The sequence below is a fragment of the Podarcis vaucheri genome (assembly GCF_965113315.1).
Source record: "Podarcis vaucheri genome assembly, chromosome: 7".
NCBI classification, from domain to species: Eukaryota; Metazoa; Chordata; class Lepidosauria; order Squamata; family Lacertidae; genus Podarcis; species Podarcis vaucheri.
Window position 1 is genome coordinate 99,026,790 of NC_138765.1, and position 22,657 is coordinate 99,049,446.

The window sequence follows — 22,657 nt, forward strand, 5'->3', positions numbered from 1 at the left end:
GAAGGAGGGCTGAGGGGACCCCCTGGGTGTGGGGGGCGGAGGGAGATCCCCAAGAAGGAGGGCTGAGGGGACCGCCTGGGTGTGGGGGGCGGACTGAGAAGGGGGAGCGGAGGGAGACCCCCAAGAAGGAGGGCTGAGGAGACCTCCTGGGTGTGGGGGGCGGAGGGAGACCCCCAAGAAGGAGGGCTGAGGGGACCCCCTGGGTGTGGGGGGCGGAGGGAGACCCCCAAGAAGGAGGGCTGAGGGGACCCCTGGGTGTGGGGGGCGGACTGAGAAGGGGGAGCGGAGGGAGACCCCCAAGAAGGAGGGCTGAGGGGACCCCCTGGGTGTGGGGGGCGGAGGGAGACCCCCAAGAAGGAGGGCTGAGGGGACCCCCTGGGTGTGGGGGGCGGAGGGAGACCCCCAAGAAGGAGGGCTGAGGGGACCCCTGGGTGTGGGGGGCGGACTGAGAAGGGGGAGCGGAGGGAGACCCCCAAGAAGGAGGGCTGAGGAGACCTCCTGGGTGTGGGGGGCGGAGGGAGACCCCCAAGAAGGAGGGCTGAGGGGACCCCCTGGGTGTGGGGGGCGGAGGGAGACCCCCAAGAAGGAGGGCTGAGGGGACCCCCTGGGTGTGGGGGGGCGGACTGAGAGAGGGGAGGGAAGGGAGACCCCCAAGAAGGAGGGCTGAGGGGACCCCCTGGGTGTGGGGGGCGGAGGGAGACCCCCAAGAAGGAGGGCTGAGGAGACCTCCTGGGTGTGGGGGGCGGAGGGAGACCCCCAAGAAGGAGGGCTGAGGGGACCCCCTGGGTGTGGTGGGCGGACTGAGAGAGGGGAGGGAAGGGAGACCCCCAAGAAGGAGGGCTGAGGGGACCCCCTGGGTGTGGGGGGCGGAGGGAGACCCCCAAGAAGGAGGGCTGAGGGGACCCCCTGGGTGTGGGGGGCGGACTGAGAAGGGGGAGCGGAGGGAGACCCCCAAGAAGGAGGGCTGAGGGGACCCCCTGGGTGTGGGGGGTGGACTGAGAGAGGGGAGTGGAGGGAGACCCCCAAGAAGGAGGGCTGAGGGGACCCCCTGAGTGTGGGGGCGGACTGAGAGGGGGGAGCGGAGGGAGACCCCCAAGAAGGAGGGCTGAGGGGACCCCCTGGGTGTGGGGGGTGGACTGAGAGAGGGGAGTGGAGGGAGACCCCCAAGAAGGAGGGCTGAGGGGACCCCCTGAGTGTGGGGGCGGACTGAGAGGGGGGAGCGGAGGGAGAACCCCAAGAAGGAGGGCTGAGGGGACCCCCTGGGTGTGGGGGGCGGAGGGAGACCCCCAAAAAGTAGGGCTGAGGGGACCCCCTGGGTGTGGGGGGCGGAGGGAGACCCCCAAGAAGGAGGGCTGAGTGGACCCCCTGGGTGTGGTGGGCGGACTGAGAGAGGGGAGGGAAGGGAGACCCCCAAGAAGGAGGGCTGAGGGGACCCCCTGGGTGTGGGGGGCGGAGGGAGACCCCCAAGAAGGAGGGCTGAGGGGAACCCCTGGGTGTGGGGGGCGGAGGGAGACCCCCAAGAAGGAGGGCTGAGGGGACCCCCTGGGTGTGGGGGGCGGAGGGAGACCCCCAAGAAGGAGGGGTGAGGGGACCCCCTGGGTGTGGGGGGGGCGGATTGAGAGGAGGGAGCGGAGGGGGACCCCCAAGAAGGAGGGCTGAGGGGACCCCCTGGGTGTGGGGGGGGCGGAGGGAAAGGGGGGAGGGAAGGGAGAACCCCAAGAAGGAGGGCTGAGGGGACCCCCTGGGTGTGGGGGGGGGCGGAGGGAGACCCCCAAAAAGGAGGGCTGAGGGGACCCCCTGGGTGTGGGGGCGGAGGGAGACCCCCAAGAAGGAGGGCTGAGTGGACCCCCTGGGTGTGGTGGGCGGACTGAGAGAGGGGAGGGAAGGGAGACCCCCAAGAAGGAGGGCTGAGGGGACCCCCTGGGTGTGGGGGGCGGAGGGAGACCCCCAAGAAGGAGGGCTGAGGGGACCCCCTGGGTGTGGGGGGCGGAGGGAGACCCCCAAGAAGGAGGGCTGAGGGGACCCCCTGGGTGTGGGGGGCGGAGGGAGACCCCCAAGAAGGAGGGCTGAGGGGACCCCCTGGGTGTGGGGGGGCGGATTGAGAGGAGGGAGCGGAGGGGGACCCCCAAGAAGGAGGGCTGAGGGGACCCCCTGGGTGTGGGGGGGGCGGAGGGAAAGGGGGGAGGGAAGGGAGACCCCCAAGAAGGAGGGCTGAGGGGACCCCCTGGGTGTGGGGGGGCGGATTGAGAGGAGGGAGCGGAGGGGGACCCCCAAGAAGGAGGGCTGAGGGGGCCCCCTGGGTGTGGGGGGGGAGCGGAGGGAGACCCCCAAGAAGGAGGGCTGAGGGGACCCCCTGGGTGTGGGGGGCGGAGGGAGACCCCCAAGAAGGAGGGCTGAGGGGACCCCCTGAGTGTGGGGGCAGACTGAGAGGGGGGAGCGGAGGGAGAACCCCAAGAAGGAGGGCTGAGGGGACCCCCTGGGTGTGGGGGGCGGAGGGAGACCCCCAAAAAGGAGGGCTGAGGGGACCCCCTGGGTGTGGGGGGTGGACTGAGAGGGGGGAGCGGAGGGAGACCTCCAAGAAGGAGGGCTGAGGGGACCCCCTGGGTGTGGGGGGCGGAGGGAGACCCCCCAGAAGGAGGGCTGAGGGGACCCCCTGGGTGTGGGGGGCGGAGGGAGACCCCCAAGAAGGAGGGCTGAGGGGACCCCCTGGGTGTGGGGGGCGGAGGGAAAGGGGGGAGGGAAGGGAGACCCCCAAGAAGGAGGGCTGAGGGGACCCCCTGGGTGTGGGGGGGGGCGGAGGGAAAGGGCCCCCCCCCAAGTCTGACTCCAGAGCCTCCAAGTCCAAGGGAAGGAGGCGCCTGTCTCCGGACCCCAGCTTGGCCCCCCAATTCAGTGGGGCTGCCCCCGGGAAGATGGGGGGGCTGGAGGGAAGACGTGTCTCCCTCGGGGGGGGGGATCTGGGCTTCCTCTTCCTCTCGAGGAGGCTGCTTGACTCCTGGGGAAGCCCCGTCTCCCTGGCGCGGAGTCGGGCTCCGAGGGGCAGCGGGGAGAGGGAGGGCCGGGCTGGCAAGGGTTAAGAGGAGCAGAGCTGGAGTCCTAGAGAGGACGGGGAGGGGGAGGGGGAGAGGGCAAGGTCCTCCAGAGCAGAAGCCCCTCCCTCCCTCCCCCCCTGCTTTCTTCTCCTCTCTCCTTGGCAAAAGCCCCTCCTGGAGTCACCTGAGTCTCCTCTCTCCTCCCCCTGAGGGTGCCATGGGGAGATCATCGCTTCGGACCCTTTGGTGGCAGGCAAAGGGAGAGGGAAGGTACCCCCCCCCCCTTTCCTTCCGTATCACTACCATCCATGAACTGGTAGAAGGAGCAAGTGTGATAGAGTCACAAAACAAGCACGAGTTCACAGTGTTACGGCTAAAATCTGGGTGCGGGGTTACTCTGCCACCCAGCTCATCGGACTAAGTCCGCGGGTCCCTGCGGAAGAAAATGAGCTCAGCCGGACACAGGAGCAACTGCAGAAGGTCCAAGTTTATTGCGCAACAGGTTCAAGGCGAGATTGAACAGCGAGAAAGGGGTGGCATGAACTTTTGAGATTTCCCTCCATGTCCCAGAATACAGTGCATGAAACGTCACGAATACATTATGGGAAGGTTGGGTTTCACAAGTTACATCATGAATATACTTTACACGTCATGAATACATTATGAAAAGGTGGGATTACATTAATTAGCATTTTCGGATGAGGGAGGGGGGATATGCGGAGCGGGAAATATACATAGATACACATTTATTGAGTACCGGTGGTGGCAAGACAATGGGCCAGGAATATACATCGTCTGTCACCTAGTATTGCCCGAAGGAAGGATTTGCAAAACTATCTGACAGGATTAAGAAGTTCCTGCGTACGTGACCTGCCGCTTTGGGGATTATGGAAGTAGGGACAGCATCATGGAGTCCAAGGGGAACTGAGTTGAATGGCACCGAGAACGAGCAGATCAGAACCACGGCTGATTTTATATCAATTTTTGAAGATTTCAGTGATTTCTAAGCCACTCTGTACTAGAGAGGAAAAGCAGAAACAGAGTGGATACATTGTAACAGGATTTTGACAGTATTACTTGAGAGATTATGGAGGACAGGGGAGGGGTGATGGAGTCCTAGAGAAATTGAGCAAATATATTGTAGTGAAGAAGACATTGCCCCCCCCCGTTCCGTATCAACAGCCATTTGCACAGAGCATATATTCCCCTTCCAGTTCCCTCCCCTTTCTCCTCCTCACGAAAAGTTCTGCCCCATGTCTCCTGAGCATGAACAGAAAGTTCCTGTCTTGGGACTCTTTTTGGACTCTTCCCAGGAAAAGGGGGTGAGAAACCAAAGGGGGGTTTCAGAGTCTTCAGATATGTTTCATTCTCCTGTAAGAAAGCTGCCGTCTGGTTTTAACAAGGCCACTGGCCTTAGAAAGAAAAAGGCTGTGAGAAGCAAAGGACTCTGTTCTGCACCTTCGCTTCAGTCTTTTTGTTACAGCAAGAGCAATATGCTTAGCTAATGCTTTTAGCCTTAGAAGGGGAAAAAAGCTTTGAGAGTGTGCAGTTTGAGAGAGCCTGAGGCGAGGCTTGGAGGCCTGGCTGGGGGGGGGGAGGATTCACAAAGGGGTTTAGGGTTTTTAGGGTAGCCTGACTGTCTTTCTTCACTCCTGCAAACTGGCCCCTCCCTGGCTTGGCAGAGAGGACAAAGGAGGACCCTCCGCTCCCCGACTTGGGGGTCTCCGCCCCCACCAAATTCTTCCTGAAAGTTAATAGTGGGAGCAGAAGCACCTCACTAGGGAGGGTGTTCCATAAACTTGGGACCACCACTGATGGCAAGGGCGAACAAGTTAAGAGCTGGGAGTCTGTTAGGTATGTTTAGCCAGGAGAAGAGACTATCATATAGGAAAAGGAGCAGATTCTTTTTCTCTTGTTCCAAAGGATTGAAACAACAGGTTCAAATCAAAGATGATTTAGACTTGGAAGAACTAATGATGATGCATGCTTCTTTGACAGTGTAAGAGGTGGTGATCAAGCAGAGGCTCTAGTAGTAAATTTACTGCAGTAGGTGGGACTAGATTTCTTTTTGAGGTCCCTTGCAGTTCCATGAACCCAGCTTACACTCAGTCAGGCCATTGGTCCATCCAGCCCAGTACTGCCTACTCTTAACTGGCAGCAGTTTTCCAAGATGCCAGGCAGAGACCCGACTGCTACTTGCTACCTGATTCTGGACCTAGACCTGTCTTCATCCAAGGCCTGTGCTCTACCAATGAACTATAGCCCTTTCCTAGTAGGAGGGGAAATTGCCTCCCAACTGACTTTTGAGTAGTGCTGTCCATTGTGTCCATGTGAGGGACAGGGTGGGTGGAATAGCAATATATATTGTTTTAGTTCTATTATTGCTTAATTACTTTTAAATGATTGTCTTTTATATGTTTTTAGCTTTTTGTATTTTATCTGAGTCATTTTAATTTGTGCAAGTTTCCTTGAGTCCCCGGTATGATGAGGATGATGATGATAAATATAAATATATGAGCATTGCTAAGCAATCCACATCGCCAGGTGTTTGTGCTGTGTGGACAGTGTGACTTTGGCTCCTGAAATTGTGTGTATGAATATGGCGGCTCTTCAGATTTTGCTCTAAGTCTCTCCCTCCCCTTTCTGTTCTTGTAGGAATAGCCAGCATTGATCAAGTGTTAAATGTTCTTCTCACTACAGCCATGTTCGTTGGGGGTTGTGTAGCATTTATTTTAGACAACACCATTCCAGGTGAGTAGTGCAACAGGCTGCCTTTCCCCACTGTTTCCCTCCCCTGCCTTCCAGTTGAAGACACGGGTGCTGCTTGAGGCTGAAAATAGGCAGCACAGCCACAGGTTGACACAGAACACAATCCAACAGTGCAAATTGTGTGCTCCTGGGGAATCCTCATTCATTTCTGTGTGGCTCGTGGGTTTGTAGGTCCCCTTCTACTGCCCTGAGGCAGCTGGAGCCCCTGTGCACAACTGCACAAGTATCACTTTCCGGGTATCCCACTCAGTGCTCAGGCCGATGGAGTGGGGCCAGCTTTCCTGTGAAAGGGGCTTAGAAGCACATCAGAAGAGCATCTGCTGGATCCGGCCAATGGCCCCTCTAGGCCAGCACCCTGTTCTCACAGGGGCCAACCAGGTGCCCTGATGCAGGCCTGTCCAAAGTCCATTTCGGGGGCCTAATTGGTTTAACCCGGCCCCTGTGGCACTTTATTCCCTGGCATAAAATCCTAAAAAACCCTCAACCACTTCAACCCTAAGAAAAGTTCAACAACTTTGGTCGGCCCTTAGGTCGGCCCTCACGGTCCTTCACTTCATCAAATCTGGCCACCACTGCATGGGGAGCCCACAAGCAGGCTCTGAGCACAAAAGCACCCTTCTCTCCTTTGGTTTCTAGCAACAGGGGAGCATTGGTTCCTCCAACGGGAGAGGAAGAGCACTGCCATCAGGGCTATCAGTCACTGATGACCCTCTCCTCCATCAATTAGTCTACTCTTTTAAAGCCATCTAGGTTGGTGGCCATATCTGTCTCCTGCAGGAGAGACGCAGGCGGCTCTGTGGTCTAAACCCCTGAGCCTCTTGGGCTCGCTGATTGGAAGGTCGGGGGTTCGAATCCACACAACGGTAGTGAGCTCCCGTTGCTCTGTCCCTGCTCCTGCCAACCTAGCAGTTCGAAAGCACACCAGTGCAAGTAGATAAATAGTTACCACTGTGATGGGAAGGTAAACGACATTTCCATGCGCTCTGGCTTTCATCATGGTGTCCCGTTGTGCCAGAAGCGGTTACTCACAGCCCAGACAGCTGTCTGTGGACAAACGCCGGCTCCCTCGGCCTGAAAGCAAGATGAGCGCCGCAACCCCATAGTTGCCTTTGACTGGACTTGACCGTCCAGGGGTCCTTTACCTTTACCTGTGGGAACAAGTTCCATAGTTTAACTCTGCGTTGCATGAAGGAGGACTTTCTTGCAGCATGCAGTTTCATTGGGTGTCCATGAATCCCAGTGTTATTAGAGAGGGGCTTATGTCTCCAATGTTCAGCTCTTGATGCAGCTCTCTCCCTATCCTTTTGATACCCAGGAAGCCCCGAAGAAAGAGGAATCCAGAAATGGAAGAAAGGAGTGTGCAAAGGCAGCAAATCCATCGATGGCATGGAAACTTATGACTTGCCTTTTGGCATGGAATTTGTGAGGAAGTACAAATGCTTCCGCTTTTTACCCATCAGCCCCACCTTCATGGGCTACACATGGAAAGGCTTCAGGCAAAACAGTGGCTGCCAGAGCACAGAGGAGGAGGAGGACTCGGAGGAGGCCACTGTATAGCCCCTGCTGCTGCAGCCCCTGTCCACCAGCTGCAGTGACAGACACCTCTGCAGTTCCTTGCTGACCTTGTTTTGTTCTATGTTTTTTGTATTTCTGCATTTTGAATTCTGGAACCAGAGCCGAAACAGATTAAAAGAAATAGCTTTCCTATTGTGGACAGTGACAGCTATCTATAACGTCTCTCTATAATTACGTTGTGCTTTTTGTTTTGTTTTTAAGAAGTACTGTTAGAATTGCTTTTGCTGATTTTGGCGGGGCAACTACTGTTCAACGTTTAATCCAGATCCAAAATGGGTAAATATTGTAAACACGGCGCTTAAGCAGGCTGTGTCTTTCCCATTTTGTAGCTGATACATTCCATTTTTTTATTTAACTCTCATAAGCCCCCAGTCATTCGTTGGGATTATTCTGGCAAATTATACCAAAGTGTTCCATACTAGACAGTGCTTTCAAAGCTTCCCAGCATTGTGTATTGGATGTACCGACAAGTGGTGCCTTTGCACACGCTTCTGTTCCTAAGAAAGTGACATGGCTCTGGGGTGCTTGACGAGTCCTAGCTGAGCACCTTTTGTGGACAGGGTTGACTGGGGCTTTGCCTCTGGCTGCCGTCAAATTGCACATCCCTGAACCTGACAGATTGCCTAAGCAGCTCACGGTCTTGCATCCCTTCAGGCCAGTCTTTTAAAAGTGATATTTATTAAGCAGCCAAATTCACGACTTCTCAATGGAGAACGGAATTATCTAGTTGTCTCTGGATTTGTACTGACCTGCTTCATGCAGTTCTGCCTCTCCCAGAAACAGCCTTCAGTTAATGTTGCCTTTGTGTTTTCCTCCCTTTCTGAGCTTAACATGGGACCTGCTTTTAAAAGAAGAGAGACCGTGTGTGCATCACTGTCCACTGGGTGGTTTAACGGGTATCGGGGGCCCACGGTGGGTGCCATTCAGTCTCTTGATTTTTTTCTTCTACTAATATAGTAATAATAATTTATTATTTATACAGGTTCTCCTCCTTACAGGTACTGTAGACTGCAGTACTTTGGAGAGCTACATCAGGAAAAGCCGGAAACTGGGTTTGCCTCTCTGTAACCCTTCGGTCCCCTTCTGAGTAATAACCTGGAGCTTTTTAACTTCAGTTTTCCCCCAGCATGGTGCATATCAATTTGATTAATGCAATTGATTCTTGCAGTCCATGCACTTAGGACTTCAACCAGGGGCCCCTACAGAATGAAGATGCCACTAGCCTTAAGCTTATTAAGTGTGGAACAAAATGTGTAGCAAAATAATTAAACACAAAGTCAGAGGTTGTCGTCCCTGCAAGCCTCCAGAAAAAAATTAATCCAAAAATTGAACCAGCTTCTTCATCCTATATTGAATGCCTTGCAGAGTAAAACAGTAGCTCACCTTGCTCTTGTACCACTATTTTTGAATATATACAGTGCCAAATGCTATTCTTTATAGAGCACCACCAGTGTGTGTGTGTGATGTTTTACAGGGTTCAAGAGGGCAGGTCCCTGCCCTGATGAGGTGGTGACTGCCAGATATTCTTTAGCTGTGGTTCCTGCACTGCAGGGAGCTGGACAAGATGACCCCTGGATTAAGGGTTTTCCAGAGTAACTTGCTACCACTTGCTTTACCCCCCCCCAAAAAAAATAATCTTGGGGTTGCTGATCTAGTCAAATTAAGGGATGAATGAATTACTGCCTGGTTCCCATAGTCCCAGCCTGTCCCCCCCCCCCCACCAGTCATACCAGGGATGATGAAAGGTGCAGTCTGAAAATATCTAGGGGGGCACAGCCCCCACGTCTCTGTCCCAAGTAGTTTCCTGCAATGCCTAATGAGTTGGGTCAGCCCTGGTTCTATTTGAAAGGACAATAAAGTAAAAACTAGTATTTCAAGAGTGATATGTTTGCAGGATGCTGAAACAGGCCTCGAATAGCTTTTTCTGAAACAAAGCCTGTCTGATAATGTTCTCTTCCATTTGGCTTTCTCATTCCAAGTGGGAGGTAGCCCCGCTCCCCACAAAAAAACAAACCTGTTGTTAGTCCAGGCACATGCCGTGTGTGAAATATTACCAGGTTCCCTCTCAGGGCTGTCTCCTGAGCGAGCTGGCTCTCTAGAAATAGTTCACAATTTATAAATACAACTGACTTAACAGTTTCTCCTCCATTCCTGTTAGTCGTTTCACTTCTTTGCCACCAAGGCCCCAACTTATGCAGTAATTAGCGGGGGTGGGTAGGTGGGTGTGAATGCTTAGGATCCGTTTTCAAGAGCCACAATAACTTAGCTATTCCCAGAGGAAATATTTGGCTCTTTTGCTAATATTTTGGGCAACAATACTGGATGTGACTTGCACAAATTGAGTTCTAATGAATGTTTAATGTGACACCGTAGAAAAGAAGGCCAAACTAATGGCAATAAGAAAAACAGCCCTTTGTGGAGGAAAATAAAACAGAGGGTTTTACTTCCTTGCAATTAGATACTTGATATGGAAGGCAATCAGCTCATACATGAATGATTGTGAATACTGTGAATTATTTCAGCTCAGAGGCACCATGCAGGAGCTTCAAAGGTGTGCAGAATTAATGTCAACGCACCTCTTTTATTGGTGGATAACCTTGGGAAACCTTGTTTTTCTAACTTGGGTTTCCTGAAGTTCATTCTGTGGAAGACTAGCAGTAATTTTAAAAGGGTTCACTAAAGAACAATAGGAGAGGATGTTTTGCATGTTTAAGTCCATTAGTGGGAGAGGCTGTGCCAACATCTGTAGCTCCTGCTGTGATTATGAAAAGCAGCATTTTCCTTGTGGCTCCCCAGGTGTGGGACTCCTCCCCCCCCACCAGCACAGTAGAGCCCCCCCCCCTACACTGTCTGTGTCCAGCATCGGATTCCCCCAGGTTCATAGATCTGGCTGATGTTTTGTTAACCCACTCCTCTTTTAATTAAAGTTGTGAATCCGTGGATCATCCACGGAGCAACTGCGCTCCTCCACAGTCACCTGGGCACAGGAGGGCAGGTAACAAAGGAGGCAATCAGAATTGTAGAGTTGTGACTCAGGGTCCTCCAACCCCCTGCAATTCAGGAACCACAGCTAAAGAATCCCTGACAGGTCACCATCCAAGGTCTGTTTAGAAACTTCCAGTGAAAGGAGTCTCCTCCACTGTTGAATGCCTCTTAGTGTCGGAAAGGTTTTCCTAATCTTTAGTGGAAATCTCCTTTCTTCGCACTGGAACCCATTGGTTCGGGCCCTCTCAGTCTTCTCAAAGGACAAATGGCCATTGGATTCCAATGGCAAGAAAGGAAATTATGACTCAACATGAGGCAAAATTTTCTGTTGAACATTGGGATGGACTTTCTCGGAATCACAAAATCGGAGAGTCTGGAAGGGACCCCAAGGATCATGCAAGCCCCCCCCCCATGTGGCGGACTCTCCTTCGTTGTGGGTTTTCAAAGCAGATGATGGTGATAATTTATTATTTATACCCCGCCGATCTGCCTGGGCTTCCCCAGCCATTCTGGGCGGCTTCCAACAAAACACTAGAATACAATAACCTATTAAACATTAAAATCTTCCCTAAACAGGGCTGCCTTCAGATGTCTTCTAAAAGTTCCTGCTCACCTTCAAAGGTAGCCCCACGTAGAGCGCATTGCAGTAGTCCAAGCGAGAGATAACTAGAGCATGCACCACTCTGGCGAGATAAGTCCTTGCTCGGGGATTCTGGAGCTGCAACGCAGGGAGGGCTGGACTAGAAGACCCCTGGGGGTCCCTAACCAACGTGACGGTCCATTGGGCTGCCCTGGCTTCTCTTGCTCCAAAGGGGGCAGCAGGTTTTTGGAGGTCCGAGGCTAGCAAAACCCTGCCAAGCCTGGAGGGACCCCCAGAGGCCGGGACCCCTAGCACCCCTCCAGCCCAGCGAGGGGCGGGCAAGGCTCCGCTCGATAGCATTGTCTGGCCGGGCTCACCCCCCCCCCAGCCCCCCAGCAGCGGGAGGAGCCTCCAATGAGCCGGCGATTGGCTGGGCGGCGGCGGGGAGGGGGCGCCCGAGAGAGAGGCCGCCCGGCCGGCGGGGGCGGGGACTCCTCCCCGGCAGCTGCGAGGAGGGGATCCGGGCCGCGGCCGCCGTCGTCTGCTGCCTGCGAGGACGCCCAGCCGCGGGATCGGGGCCGGGGAGGGGCGCTCCCGGTAAGTTGCAGCCGGACCTCGCCTGGTGGAGGGAGGGGGCGCAACAAAGACGCACGCGCACCCCCCCTCCCGTGATTTTAGTGGTGGATGCTGTGCCCATGGCCATGATCTTTGATCTGATGGTGACTTTGGGCTGATCTAGTGGAAAAATCATGAGGATCCATGAGGATCCGTGTTTTTTAACCATGTTTTTGCGCCCCTGCGCCCCCCCAAAACAGTGGATGCGTGATTTTTTTGATGCTTTCTACAGAGTAAGACATGGTCTACAGTATCATGGTGGTTTTATTTAATTTGAATGAAAAAATCATATGAATTCACGAGGATCCGTGTAGATCCGCCTTTTACCTTTTTCCGTCAGCAGTTACCGTGAGGCTCAAATCGCAGGTTCAGTGTTTCTGGAGCCCTTTGATTTCTCTTTGGCCTCTCCTCTGTTTGCGGATCAGAGGTTCCAAACTCACACCCCAGTCCCAAAACAGTCTCTGTAGTTGCACACCTGTGGCTTCAAAACACATGTCCATGCAATCATCCATTAGATTTTATCCCTTGCAGGGGAGCAGAAGAGATTCAGGCATCATACAGCCTAACCCCCAAACTCATAACAAGAATTTATGCTAGAATATGCATTTTTAAAATGCATTTTGCTACACTTTCTGAACTTAAAGTACAAGATCTGACAGATAATTGTGTTCTAAGCCACAAAGGAGGTCAATTCACTTGAAACTGCAGGTGGAAAGCCCTTTCCGATTTCAGAGGAGAGGGGGTTGCGGGCAGAAATCCTCCCACATCCTCACGTGGGGGTTAGCCTTTGCCCCCCCGCCCCCCCGCGAGAGTAGGGAATCCCCGGGCGGGTGCCAATCAGCGGGCCGGGGAGGCGTGGTCTAGCCTATTGAAGGACCGCCCTCTTGGCCCCTTCCCGCCGCTGTTTTGGAGCCGCCCCTGCTGCCTCCCTCGGGCTGCAGAGCTCCGTCCCTCAGGAGACCGCGGTCCACGGTCCCCACTGGGGCAGAAAGAAGGTGGGGAGGCACCGGCGGCGGCTCCTGCCTGCGCGTGGAGGACCAGGCCGCGGCTGCCCCGCCGGCGAGCAGGCCACGCGGGGCACCTCTCTTCGTGTGGAGGCGGAGAGCAGGAGGGGTCAAGGACACGGAGCAGCCCCTTCCGCCCCCCCCCCTACTCGCCAGCTGCTTGTTTTCTGGTCTTCCCTGCTGTGCTCTCGGGTTTCCTGGCTCTCCCCCTGCAGTTGCCTATTCTGTTTGGGCTTTAACGGCGGGCTGCCTCACTTAGCTGTTCTCCTGCTTTTCTCCCTCTTAGCGCCAGGTCCGCCGCGCGCCCCCCCCCCCCCCGTTCTAACCCCAGCCTCCACTAAGTGTGGGTTTTGAAGCTGAGGCTTCCATTTTTGTTAAGGGCAGAGAACAGACGCCATCTTTGTGGGCACACGTGGTGGTAGTGCGAGCGGCCATCTTTGTTGAGGGAAGGGGAAGTGATCACGGTCGCCATCTTGGGAAGGGACACTTGTGGAGGCACGGGCGGCCATTTTAGGTGTGGCGTTAGGAACATATTCTGAATACAAGCAGAGTATTCTTTGAAAAAAGCGGAGGTAGCAGCTTTGCAAGCAGCAATTGAGCAAGCAAGGTTTGCACACAGTTCAATCAGAACCTTTACGTATGCGGTTTCATAGTTATACTGATTAGGAACCTTCCTTTTCTGGGTATAGTGGTGCAGTGATTTAGGCAGTAAGTATGAAGGCATTGGGAGTTGATTCTTGGATTGCTTGGTTTTCATTCGGCTAGGGGGCAAAAAGTGCTGTGTGCTTTAGTATTTGGAAGTAAGTGGCTTCGATGCTGTTGGTGCTAAAGGGCTGAGTGCTGAAATAATTAAGTGGCTTTAGTATTTGGAAGTAAGTGGCTTCGATGCTGTTGGTGCTAAAGTGCTGAGTGTTGGGAATAATTAAGTGGCTTTTATGCTGTTGGGGCACAGTGCCTGGTATAGTGTAAGTGGCTTCGATGCTGTTGGTGCTAGGGCCTCCGGCACGCCCCAGAGCGGTGACACCCGCTGGGATCCTCGTTGGCGTACTTCAACGGGACTCCCACGGCTTGTGGACAACCCTTCCCGGTCCCCACGCCGGGTAGTCGTTAGGAGCCAATGCCTAAGGCCAATACCTTTCAATTCTGTAATCAATAAAGTTGTGGCCTTTTCATGCCCATGAACCTTAAATACCGTGTCTAGTGTCTTTATTTCACATGGGGGAGGGGACTTGCCACGCAATGAAATTCTTCTCCACCCCTACTTGAGTTCCTCCTCTCTTGAGAGAGTGGGAGATAAAAAGGCATGCCTTCACCCTGAAAACACTGTCCAAGCTTTTTGAAAAATACAAAATAGCTTAAGGTGCTCCTCTCTTACCATCATTTAGCTTTTTATCAGTACTTCACACCTGACCTCGCCTTCTTGTTTTCTATGGTGCAGAAAACAATGCTATTATATTGTTTTCTTTCCCTTCCACATGTAGACTTGTATCATAGTAAGTTGTACTCAGAGCGGATCGACTGAAATCAAAGGATTTTCAAGGGTCCAGTGCCCTGCAATGCTGGGATCTCAACTAAAGCATCCATGAAAGATGACCATCCAACCTCGGCTTGAAAACTTCCAAGGAAAGAGAGCCCACAAGTTCCTGATGGAGTCTACTCCGCTGTCAAACAGCTCTTACCATCAGAAAGTTCTTCCTGATGTTTACTTCCGGGGTTGGCGCGATCTGGGAATGGCGGATTCCCTCCGAGCTCCGGAGGGAATCGGCTCAGCGGGGGATGGGTCTTTGCCGTGCCGGCGACACGGGGACCCTTAAAACCGCAGGCACGAAGCCTGCGGACTGAAGACTCGGTGGGTGCCTTAAGCGCCCCCCCTGATTCGCAAAGAGCCTTTTTAAAGGCTGCGGAGGGGATACGGGGGGTGGCGTGGCACCGAGAGTCCATCGCTACCTCTGCTGAGCGAAGCCGCGAGCCATGACCGGAGAGCGCTGACTTCCTTCCTTGAAATTCGGCTGAGAAAAAGAACCCGTGAGTTAATTGAATTTGGATTCTAAGAATTTTACCTATTGAATTTGAGACGATCGGGGGATGTGTTAAAAGGAAGTCCGCACCCCCCCCCCTTGCAGACGATCCAGAGCAACGATAAAAGAACTAAGCTGGAGTGCCTACCCTGTAAAGGGTGAGTTTAAAAAGACAGTAACTTCCAAGATTCGGAAAAGGAATTTCTTTTTGAGCAGGAGAGAGGAGTGTTGGAAGGGGTACATTTCTGTTGTAAGCAACCCCCCTCCCGGGCCCGGGAGTGTCCTACTGTGGAGCTGGTATAAGAAGAACAGAGTTTGACAGCTGTCAAAGCTGTCAAACGGACTGTTAATAGTAGAAAAATTGTTACTTAAGACCCCTCTGGATTAAAAGGAGTTACAATTGAACTAAAATTGTTGGAAACAAAGAATCAATAATAAGATAGAGGACTGTTGGAGAAAAGAACACTAAGTAACCAGATTCCCTCTAGGGGGAAATCGGTGGAATTACAATGGCTGTGGATGGAAAGATACTGGGAGAAATCGAAAGGATGTTTTATTTGGTTGGAATCTTACAGGAACAGACTACGGCTATGAGTGAACAATTGATGACCTTGAATCCTGAAACAAGTAGTTCTGTTCAATGTAATGAGAACCTGGCTGAGAAAGAATCCACAGCTGAGCTGGAAATGATAACCAAAGAAGAGGAGAAGACAAAACAAGAAAGAGAAGAACTGAAATGGGAAAATATTGTCCAGAAGCTGACATCTGTGGAATATAAACAAGGAGACTATTGGACTGAACCTACCACAAATCTACGAAAGATCCAGAAGATGAAAGTGGAGGCCCTGGGAATTTATGAAATCAAGGAACTTAAAACAAAGAAATATAATTGGGGCCTCCACATAGACTCTGACTTTGATTATGTTCAAAATTCATGTCTTGTGGAAATTCCTCAGCAGTTGCTTGCAAATATGGGAAGAGATTTTGGACTGACTGTGAAAGAACTCTTTCGAGAAATGAAGACCGACATAAAGGATTGCCAACTAGACCGGCAGAGAGGGACTGAAAGAGATTTGAGAGCCTCGGACATAAGGAATCCGGGCTAATAATTGTTATTTTGGACATGTTTTTGGAAGGGACACAAACCGGGGAAGGGAGGGAGGGAAGAATCTAGTTTCAACAACACTTAAGACTATGGGATTTAGCCAATAAGATTATTATTTAAGACAAATTGGGAAATCGTTGGAAGGGAACTGAGGTCCAACTTAGAATAAATTGAATTTTGCTTTTATATATATATAAAGGACTAATATTAAGATGGATAAGGAAATGCCAATTTGCTGATACAAATTTGGGAATAGGGATGCAAGGGAGGGGGTGGGGGGAGGTCAATGACCAGGGTTAGAAAATAAGTTTTTTTTCTGGAAACTATATATGTTTGTTGTTTTACTTTTCTGTTTGTTTGTTTTTATGTTTTTTGTGTTTTTGTCTTTGTCTATATAAAATGTGAAAACCAAATAAAAATTTTATAAAAAAAAAAAAAGAAAGTTCTTCCTGATGTTTAGTTGGAATCTCTTTGCTTGTAACTTGAAGTCATTGATTCGAGTCCTTCTAAAGGGTGAGGATTGCCTTACAGGCTTTTCAGTGGTAAAATACAGTCATTACTCATGCTATGTTTGCTTCAGGTTGAACATTTTCAGGCTGTGTCCCGCAGCAACCAGAAAGTACCAGAAAGGGTTACTTCTGGGTTTCGTCGCTCGTGCATGCACAGACACGCAAAATGACGTCACATGCATGTGCAGAAGCGGCGATTTGTGACCCACGCACACACAACCATGCAGATGTGGGTTGCATTCTGCTCATGTTACGAACAGGCCTCCAGAACGGATCCCGTTTGCAACCAGAAGTACCACTGTATCAGGGTGTGGGTGTGCGTTTTGCACAGCTGGATCTATAAAGGGAAAGGATCAATTCAATTTGTAATGAGAATATGTACTGATTGTAATCAATAGCCCTATTTCAGCCAGGAATATGCTTTGATTATGAAAAACAAGAAGAAAGCCCTATTCTCATGAATTCTCTCTCCCCCTACTTGTCTATTAGAGCAGGGATAACCAACATGGTGCTCTCTAGATGCTGTGGAACTGCAACTCCCTTCATCCCTGATGATTAAGCAATTTGGCTGTGGCTGATGGGAATTGTAGTTTAACAAAATCTGGCGGGCACAGAGGCACTGTGGATACATGTTTGATATATGTGAGGGTTGTTGGGAGATCAAATAGCTAGGTTGGCAGGAGCTCGGACAGAGCAATGGGAGCTCACCCCATCTCTCGGATTTATGCCACCGACCTTCCGGTTGGCAAGCCCAAGAAGCTCAGTGGTTTAGATCTCAGCGTTAAGCTAGCAGTTTGAAAGCACACCAGTGCAAGTAGATAAATAGGTACTGCTGCAGCAGGAAGGTAAACGGCATTTCTGTGCACTCTGGTTTCCATCATGGTGTCCCCTTGTGCCAGAAGCAGTTTAGTCCTGCTGGCGACATGACCTGGAAAGCTGTCTGCGGACAAACGGCGGCTCCCTCGGCCTGAGAGCGAGCTGAGTGCTGCAACCCCATAGTCACCTTGGACTGGACTTACCTAATCATCCAGGGGTCCTTTACCTTTGGCCTTAGCAGTAGACACACAAGTTGTGGTGGGTGGTAGTTGTGACCCCTCTTCCAAGCTGCCGCTTGATCTGAAAGGCTGACGCTACACAATTCCCCTCAAAAGTAGGGGTGTGCTTTAGTAGTTCAAATCTCATCTCTTGCATAAGCAGCCTCGGGCAAGTCATTATTCTCACATTGTCAACCCTGCGCCTCTTTATTTATTTAGAATATTTGTAGCCCACCTTTCTGTCCATTAAGGAGCTGCAAGGTAATTAACAACATCAATAATGACTAATTAAAGCCATTACAAATTAAAGTGGTGGATACACAGCCAAACAAGAAACTCCGAGAAGTGGGGAGTGTGTCAAAAGCCTCATTAAATAATAATAAAAATGCTCTATTTCTGTGTGGCCCCCCCCCCCCAATTTCTATAGCTATGATTATCCTTCATTGTTGTGATTTGATCACAAAATGTCCTGCTTTCCCTTAGGATGTCCCTGTTTTCATCAGAGAAATGTTGGAGGATATGAGGTCCTGCCTGCAGTTTTTCCCCATTGGGAGAACAAGATGCTGAACTATATGGGTTTTGGACCTGATCCAACACAGCTCTCCTTGCATTATAATAGAAGTGTAAGAGACTTATCATTTCAGTTCTATGGAAATAACAATTTCGCCTGTTATGATTCTACCTAGTTCTCTTCAGATTTACATACAGTGGTACTTTGGTTCCCAAATGCCGAAAACCCGGAAGTTTTCAAACGTTTTTCGGAAGCCGAGCGTCTGATGTGGTTGCTGGCTATTGTTTGCAGGGCGCCTGCAGCAATCAGAAGTTGCGCCTTGGTTTTTGAATATTTCAGAAGTCAAATGGACTTCTGGAACAGAGTAAGTTTGGTGCTTTTGTTTTTGCTTTTTGTTTTGCGTTTTTGTTTTTGAGGCTTTTCTGGTTAATTTGTTTTTGTGATTGTGTGGAACCCAGTTCAGCTACTGATTGATTGATTGATTGATTGATTGATTGACTGACTGACTGGTTGTGTGGCTGTGGAAATGGATAAAAGCCTCCCCTCCAAACAATGACTATCATCAGTCAAAATTTAATTTTTAGTTTCATCATCTACAATACTGTCTTCTTTATTTTATAGTACAGCACATTAAATATTGCTTTCATTTTATGGATAAATGGTCTCATTAGATAGTAAAATTCATGTTAAATTGCTGTTTTAGGGGTTGTTTTTATAGGTCTGGAACGGATTAATCCATTTTGCATTACTTTCTAAGGGAAAGCACACCTTGGTTTTGGAACGCTTTGGTTTTGGAACAGACTTCCAGAATGGATTAAGTTTGAGAACTAAAGTACCACTGTATATTCAATCAGTGTGGCTGTGGAGAGGAGCTGCACTGACCATGCCTGCCCCCCTGGTGTACATTCATATACCACAAACCATCTGAGGTGCTCTTTATAGAATTTTTTTATAGGAGGCACTGGTGGGCACAGTTGCATGCCACATTGGTGACCCCTGCTTATAGTCTTGGCTAGATTAATTTATAGGACTGCTGTTACTTGCACAGGTTATAGCGAGGAATTTCCCCATGCTCATAATTTAGCCTTCCTTTTAGAAAACCACACTGTTTGTAGCCGAAAGTAATGAGCTCTTTACAAATCAAAGAACAATGGCCCCTCCTTTTTCTTTAAAAGTACTAAAACTGGAAGACATTTGATGATGAATAGAGGGAAAATAAACATAATACAGAGAAATTGCCACTTAACGGAATTGATCTTACCCTGTGGTTTTAAATTGCTATTTATAACTCAGGCTAATCAAATTCTGTCTTTCTCTTTCAGATCATAATTGCATTCTCCTCCCCTTTGCCTCATGTTTGTCTACTGGGGGTTCTGTGTAATGTGCTGCTATCCTCGTGGCGCACTTGTGGGAGGGGGCACAATTTAGCTGTTTCAGTTAAAGTACTGAGCATAAGTGCATGGGTGGTGGTGGGCGGGGGGGGGGGCAAATGTCCTCAAATGCATAATTTCTCCACAAGTGTGAATGACAGCCATTCGACTATAGAGACAGTACATTCAGAACTGCCACCAAAGGGTTAAATATCCTACTCCCCCCCCCCCCGGTAACACCAGCCATTGGAGGCCTGTTTTTAATTTTTATTTTTTCTACACCTAGATCCGGGGTAGCTATGTTTGTTCCATCCTGTTTCTGCATTAAGACACCTAAAAAAAAATATCCACATGAAAATTCTTTTTAAAATTGGTATTTTAATCACTAAATATGTGCTTAAATAGGAGAAGAATCATGGCTAAAACAAGCCATACCTAAAGGGAAGGCAAGCTGCTGCTCTTTTAGAGCTGGATAATGCCAATCAAATCTGAAGTGCCTTGCTGGCTTTTCCAGGTGCACGAGAAACAGCAGGCAGAAAGCTTCACCATGTTTTAACGTGGAGTGAATCTGTTTGCTTAACTCCAGGGTAATTTATAATACAAGGTAAGTATCTATTAAGGTATGGAATCAACTCAGAAAGGGGCTGATCCGCTAAAGACTACAATACACTTAATTTCTTTCTTTTCGCTGTTGGAGAAATCATCAGAAGCAATTGCACCCCAGTCATTGTAGAATTACTAATAGCTAATAACTGAATGATGCTTGCAATCAAGAATTTTCTGGCCCAATCTTCAGTTTCAAATAATAAACAAGGTGCATTCTCATTTGGGGGAAATGCGTATTTTGGCAGGATGAAAATGAAGCCAAAAGTAGTGGACAAACAACTGAAGTGCCTTTAAAGCAGTGGTCGGCAATCTAAGGTCCATGGGCCACAAACAGCCCATGGAGGACATTTTCCTGGCCCACAAGCTGCTCTCGAACCGAGCTGCCTGCTTGGCGAGTCCCCGTGCACTGCACTAAACCGGCGCAGTGTGGTGCGGGGACTTGCTTTTACGGTGCTGGAAATCACGTCTGCACAGACGCACGCACCCAAAATCGCAGGGGCGCGTGGTCATGTGCCCCTGCGATCCGGCCCACAGAGGGGGTCCGTGGCAGTGAACCGGCCCAGGCAAGGTAAGCCTTGCCGACCCCTGCTTTAAAGGCTTCTGCTGGTTCTCTCACTGCGAGAAGGAAAGTTACAGGGAACTAGGCAGAGGGCCTTCTCGGTAGTGGCACCCACACTGTGGAACGCCCTCCCTTCAGATGTCAAGGAGACAGAAAAAACTACGCAACTTTTTGAAGACATCTGAAGGCTGCCCTGTACCGTGACGTTTTAATGCTTGATATTTTATTATGTGTTTATATAAGCTGTATGAGGGATGCAGGTGGCACTGTGGGTTAAAGCACAGAGCCTAGGGCTTGCCGATCAGAAGGTCGGCAGTTCAAATCCCCATGACGGGGTGAGCTCCCGTTGCTCGGTCCCTGCTTCTGCCCACCTAGCAGTTTGAAAGCACGACAAAGTGCAAGTAGATAAATAGGTACCACTCCAGCGGGAAGGTAAACGGTGTTTCTGTGCACTGCTCTGGCTCGTCAGAAGCAGCTTAGTCCTGCTGGCCACATGACCCGGAAGCTGTATGCCGGCTCCCTCGGCCAGTAAAGCGAGATGAGCACTGCAACCCCAGAGCCATCCATGACTGGACCGAACGGTCAGGGTTCCCTTTACCTTTACCTATATATGCTGTAAGCCGCCCAGAGTGGCTGGGGAAAACCAGCCAGATGGCCAGGGTATAAATAATACGATTATTATAATATAATAATTATTAAATAGAGATTTAATTTGTGTTTATGGGGGGGGGGCTGAAGTCAAATTACTATTTCTATAGCAGGGTCAAAGCTGGGTCCCTATCATTAGTGGCCTACAGCCCCGTAAGCATGAAATTGGCTATATATATATATATATATCCCACTGAGAATAACTTCAACTTAAGTCACTGTGGAACAAAACACTGGAACACTCAAAATCATTTGTCCATGCGTATGCACAAAAAGAAGTAGATCTATGGAAACCTGCACTGATCATTGCAATGCATCTTTAATTATAACTACCCCAGAATTAAAATATTATTGTATAACCCTAGATGGTTTTATAATCTTAGAAGGGGGGTTGGCTGTGAAGGGTCATAATTGTGCCTCTCGTGAGGGAACATTGCATGTCTGAATTTGCCATTACGCTACTGGAAATAAGAGGTTGTGGTCAGAAACAGCTGAAAAAGCCCTGGTGTCTATGTGAAAGTCTGGTTTTGAATTCCAGCCCTGCTGCATAAATTGGTGCTGAAAGAGTGACTTGCTTTTATAAAAAGGACTCTCCCGGAGACCATTCAAATCTAAGAACGAATGTGCTGTGGATTGAGAAAGACATTCGCTGCAGTTTCCCTTCTTCTCTTGACCCTTCATGCGACCTAAGCGAGTCTCTTCTAAACTCAGCAAACGTTTGTCACTCAGGGGATTGCCAGGGTATGAAGGACAATGTTGAAGCGCTACAACAGGATAATGGCCCCTCCTGCTGCAGGAGCCACATCAAGATGTGTATTTTCTATGCACAAAACCATTATATGGAGATCTCTGAGACACTGGGCTCAACCAAAGTCGGTGTTTCTGTAATAACACACTCCTTGAGAAAAGCAGTGGGAGCTCTGACCACCCCATCAGAACCAGACATGGTCTGAGAGATGTCTGGGCTGTACATGGAGGCTGCTTGCTCACTGTACCATAGAAGAACATTGCTTTTCCTTATTCTTTTTAACTTACTTGGAGGACTTACCTTGTGCTTTGATTTACTCCACTACACATGGGCTCTCGCACGTCCGGGGGGGGGGGGGGGAGAATGACTCCAGGAGTTGGTAGCGTTTCTTCAAAGGGAAAGCAAAAAATAAGAAGCTGGGAGATCATTTAGTAGCACGAGAGGCCAAAGCTTGACTCATGGCAGGGAACAGTCCATATAATTGTCGTAAGGATAAGATTGTCCTCTACCAATTCAAGTATGACAACTAGGATCGACAATGAAATGTTGTAGCATGCGATGTTTCCTGTTAAGGATTCCAATTTAACTACCCCTCTTGCCTGGCTTCCCATTTCATACAGAGAGAAAGAAGAAGAAGAGGAGGAGGAGGAGGAGGGGGAGGAGGAGGAGAAGAAGAAGATATCCCGCCTTACCACTCCCCTTCAGGAGTCTCAAAGCGGCTCACATTCTCCTTTCCCTTCCTCCCCCACAACAAACACTCTGTGGGGTGAGTGGGGCTGAGAGGCTTCAGAGAAGTGTGACTGGCCCAAGGTCACCCAGCAGCTGCATGGGGAGGAGCGGAGACGCGAACCCGGTTCCCCAGATTACGAGTCTACCACTCTTAACCACTACCCCACACTGGCTAAAACCAAAGGGACTCACACAGCATGGTCAGTCCTCACTAGACTGATTTGCAGCCTTATTCCCCCTAAAGCTTTTTCTGTGTGTAC

General features: G+C 50.4%; 2 protein-coding genes across 2 annotated transcripts in view; one reads left to right on the forward strand and one right to left on the reverse strand.

The window, feature by feature from the left end:
• The first annotated feature begins 5,330 nt into the window (after positions 1 to 5,330).
• Positions 5,331 to 8,312, forward strand: LOC309537542 (solute carrier family 23 member 2-like). The gene is made up of 2 exons (XM_082232430.1): positions 5,331 to 5,783; positions 7,117 to 8,312. The coding sequence occupies exons 1-2, from the start codon at positions 5,735 to 5,737 to the stop codon at positions 7,356 to 7,358; spliced, it is 291 nt and encodes a 96-aa protein (XP_082088556.1). The 5' UTR covers positions 5,331 to 5,734; the 3' UTR covers positions 7,359 to 8,312.
• A 1,981-nt stretch (positions 8,313 to 10,293) lies between these two features.
• Positions 10,294 to 22,657, reverse strand: part of LOC309537622 (uncharacterized protein) — a gene marked incomplete at its 3' end in the record, with an annotated part of 45,140 nt that continues 32,776 nt past the window's right edge. The window contains exons 4-5 of the mRNA XM_082232512.1: positions 11,319 to 11,560; positions 10,294 to 10,353 (exon numbers count right to left, since the gene is read on the reverse strand). Coding sequence (XP_082088638.1) covers positions 10,294 to 10,353; positions 11,319 to 11,560 — 302 coding nt within the window. The remainder of the gene's footprint in view (positions 10,354 to 11,318; positions 11,561 to 22,657) is intronic.

What these genes read in the sequence shown, in the direction of transcription:
- LOC309537542 (XM_082232430.1), top strand. Translation starts at nt 5,735, where the DNA reads ATGTTCGTTGGGGGTTGTGTAGCATTTATTTTAGACAACACCATTCCA. An exon ending in TTTAGACAACACCATTCCAG is followed by an intron (nt 5,784 to 7,116) that starts GTGAGTAGTGCA and finishes TTTGATACCCAG; the next exon opens with GAAGCCCCGAAGAAAGAGGA.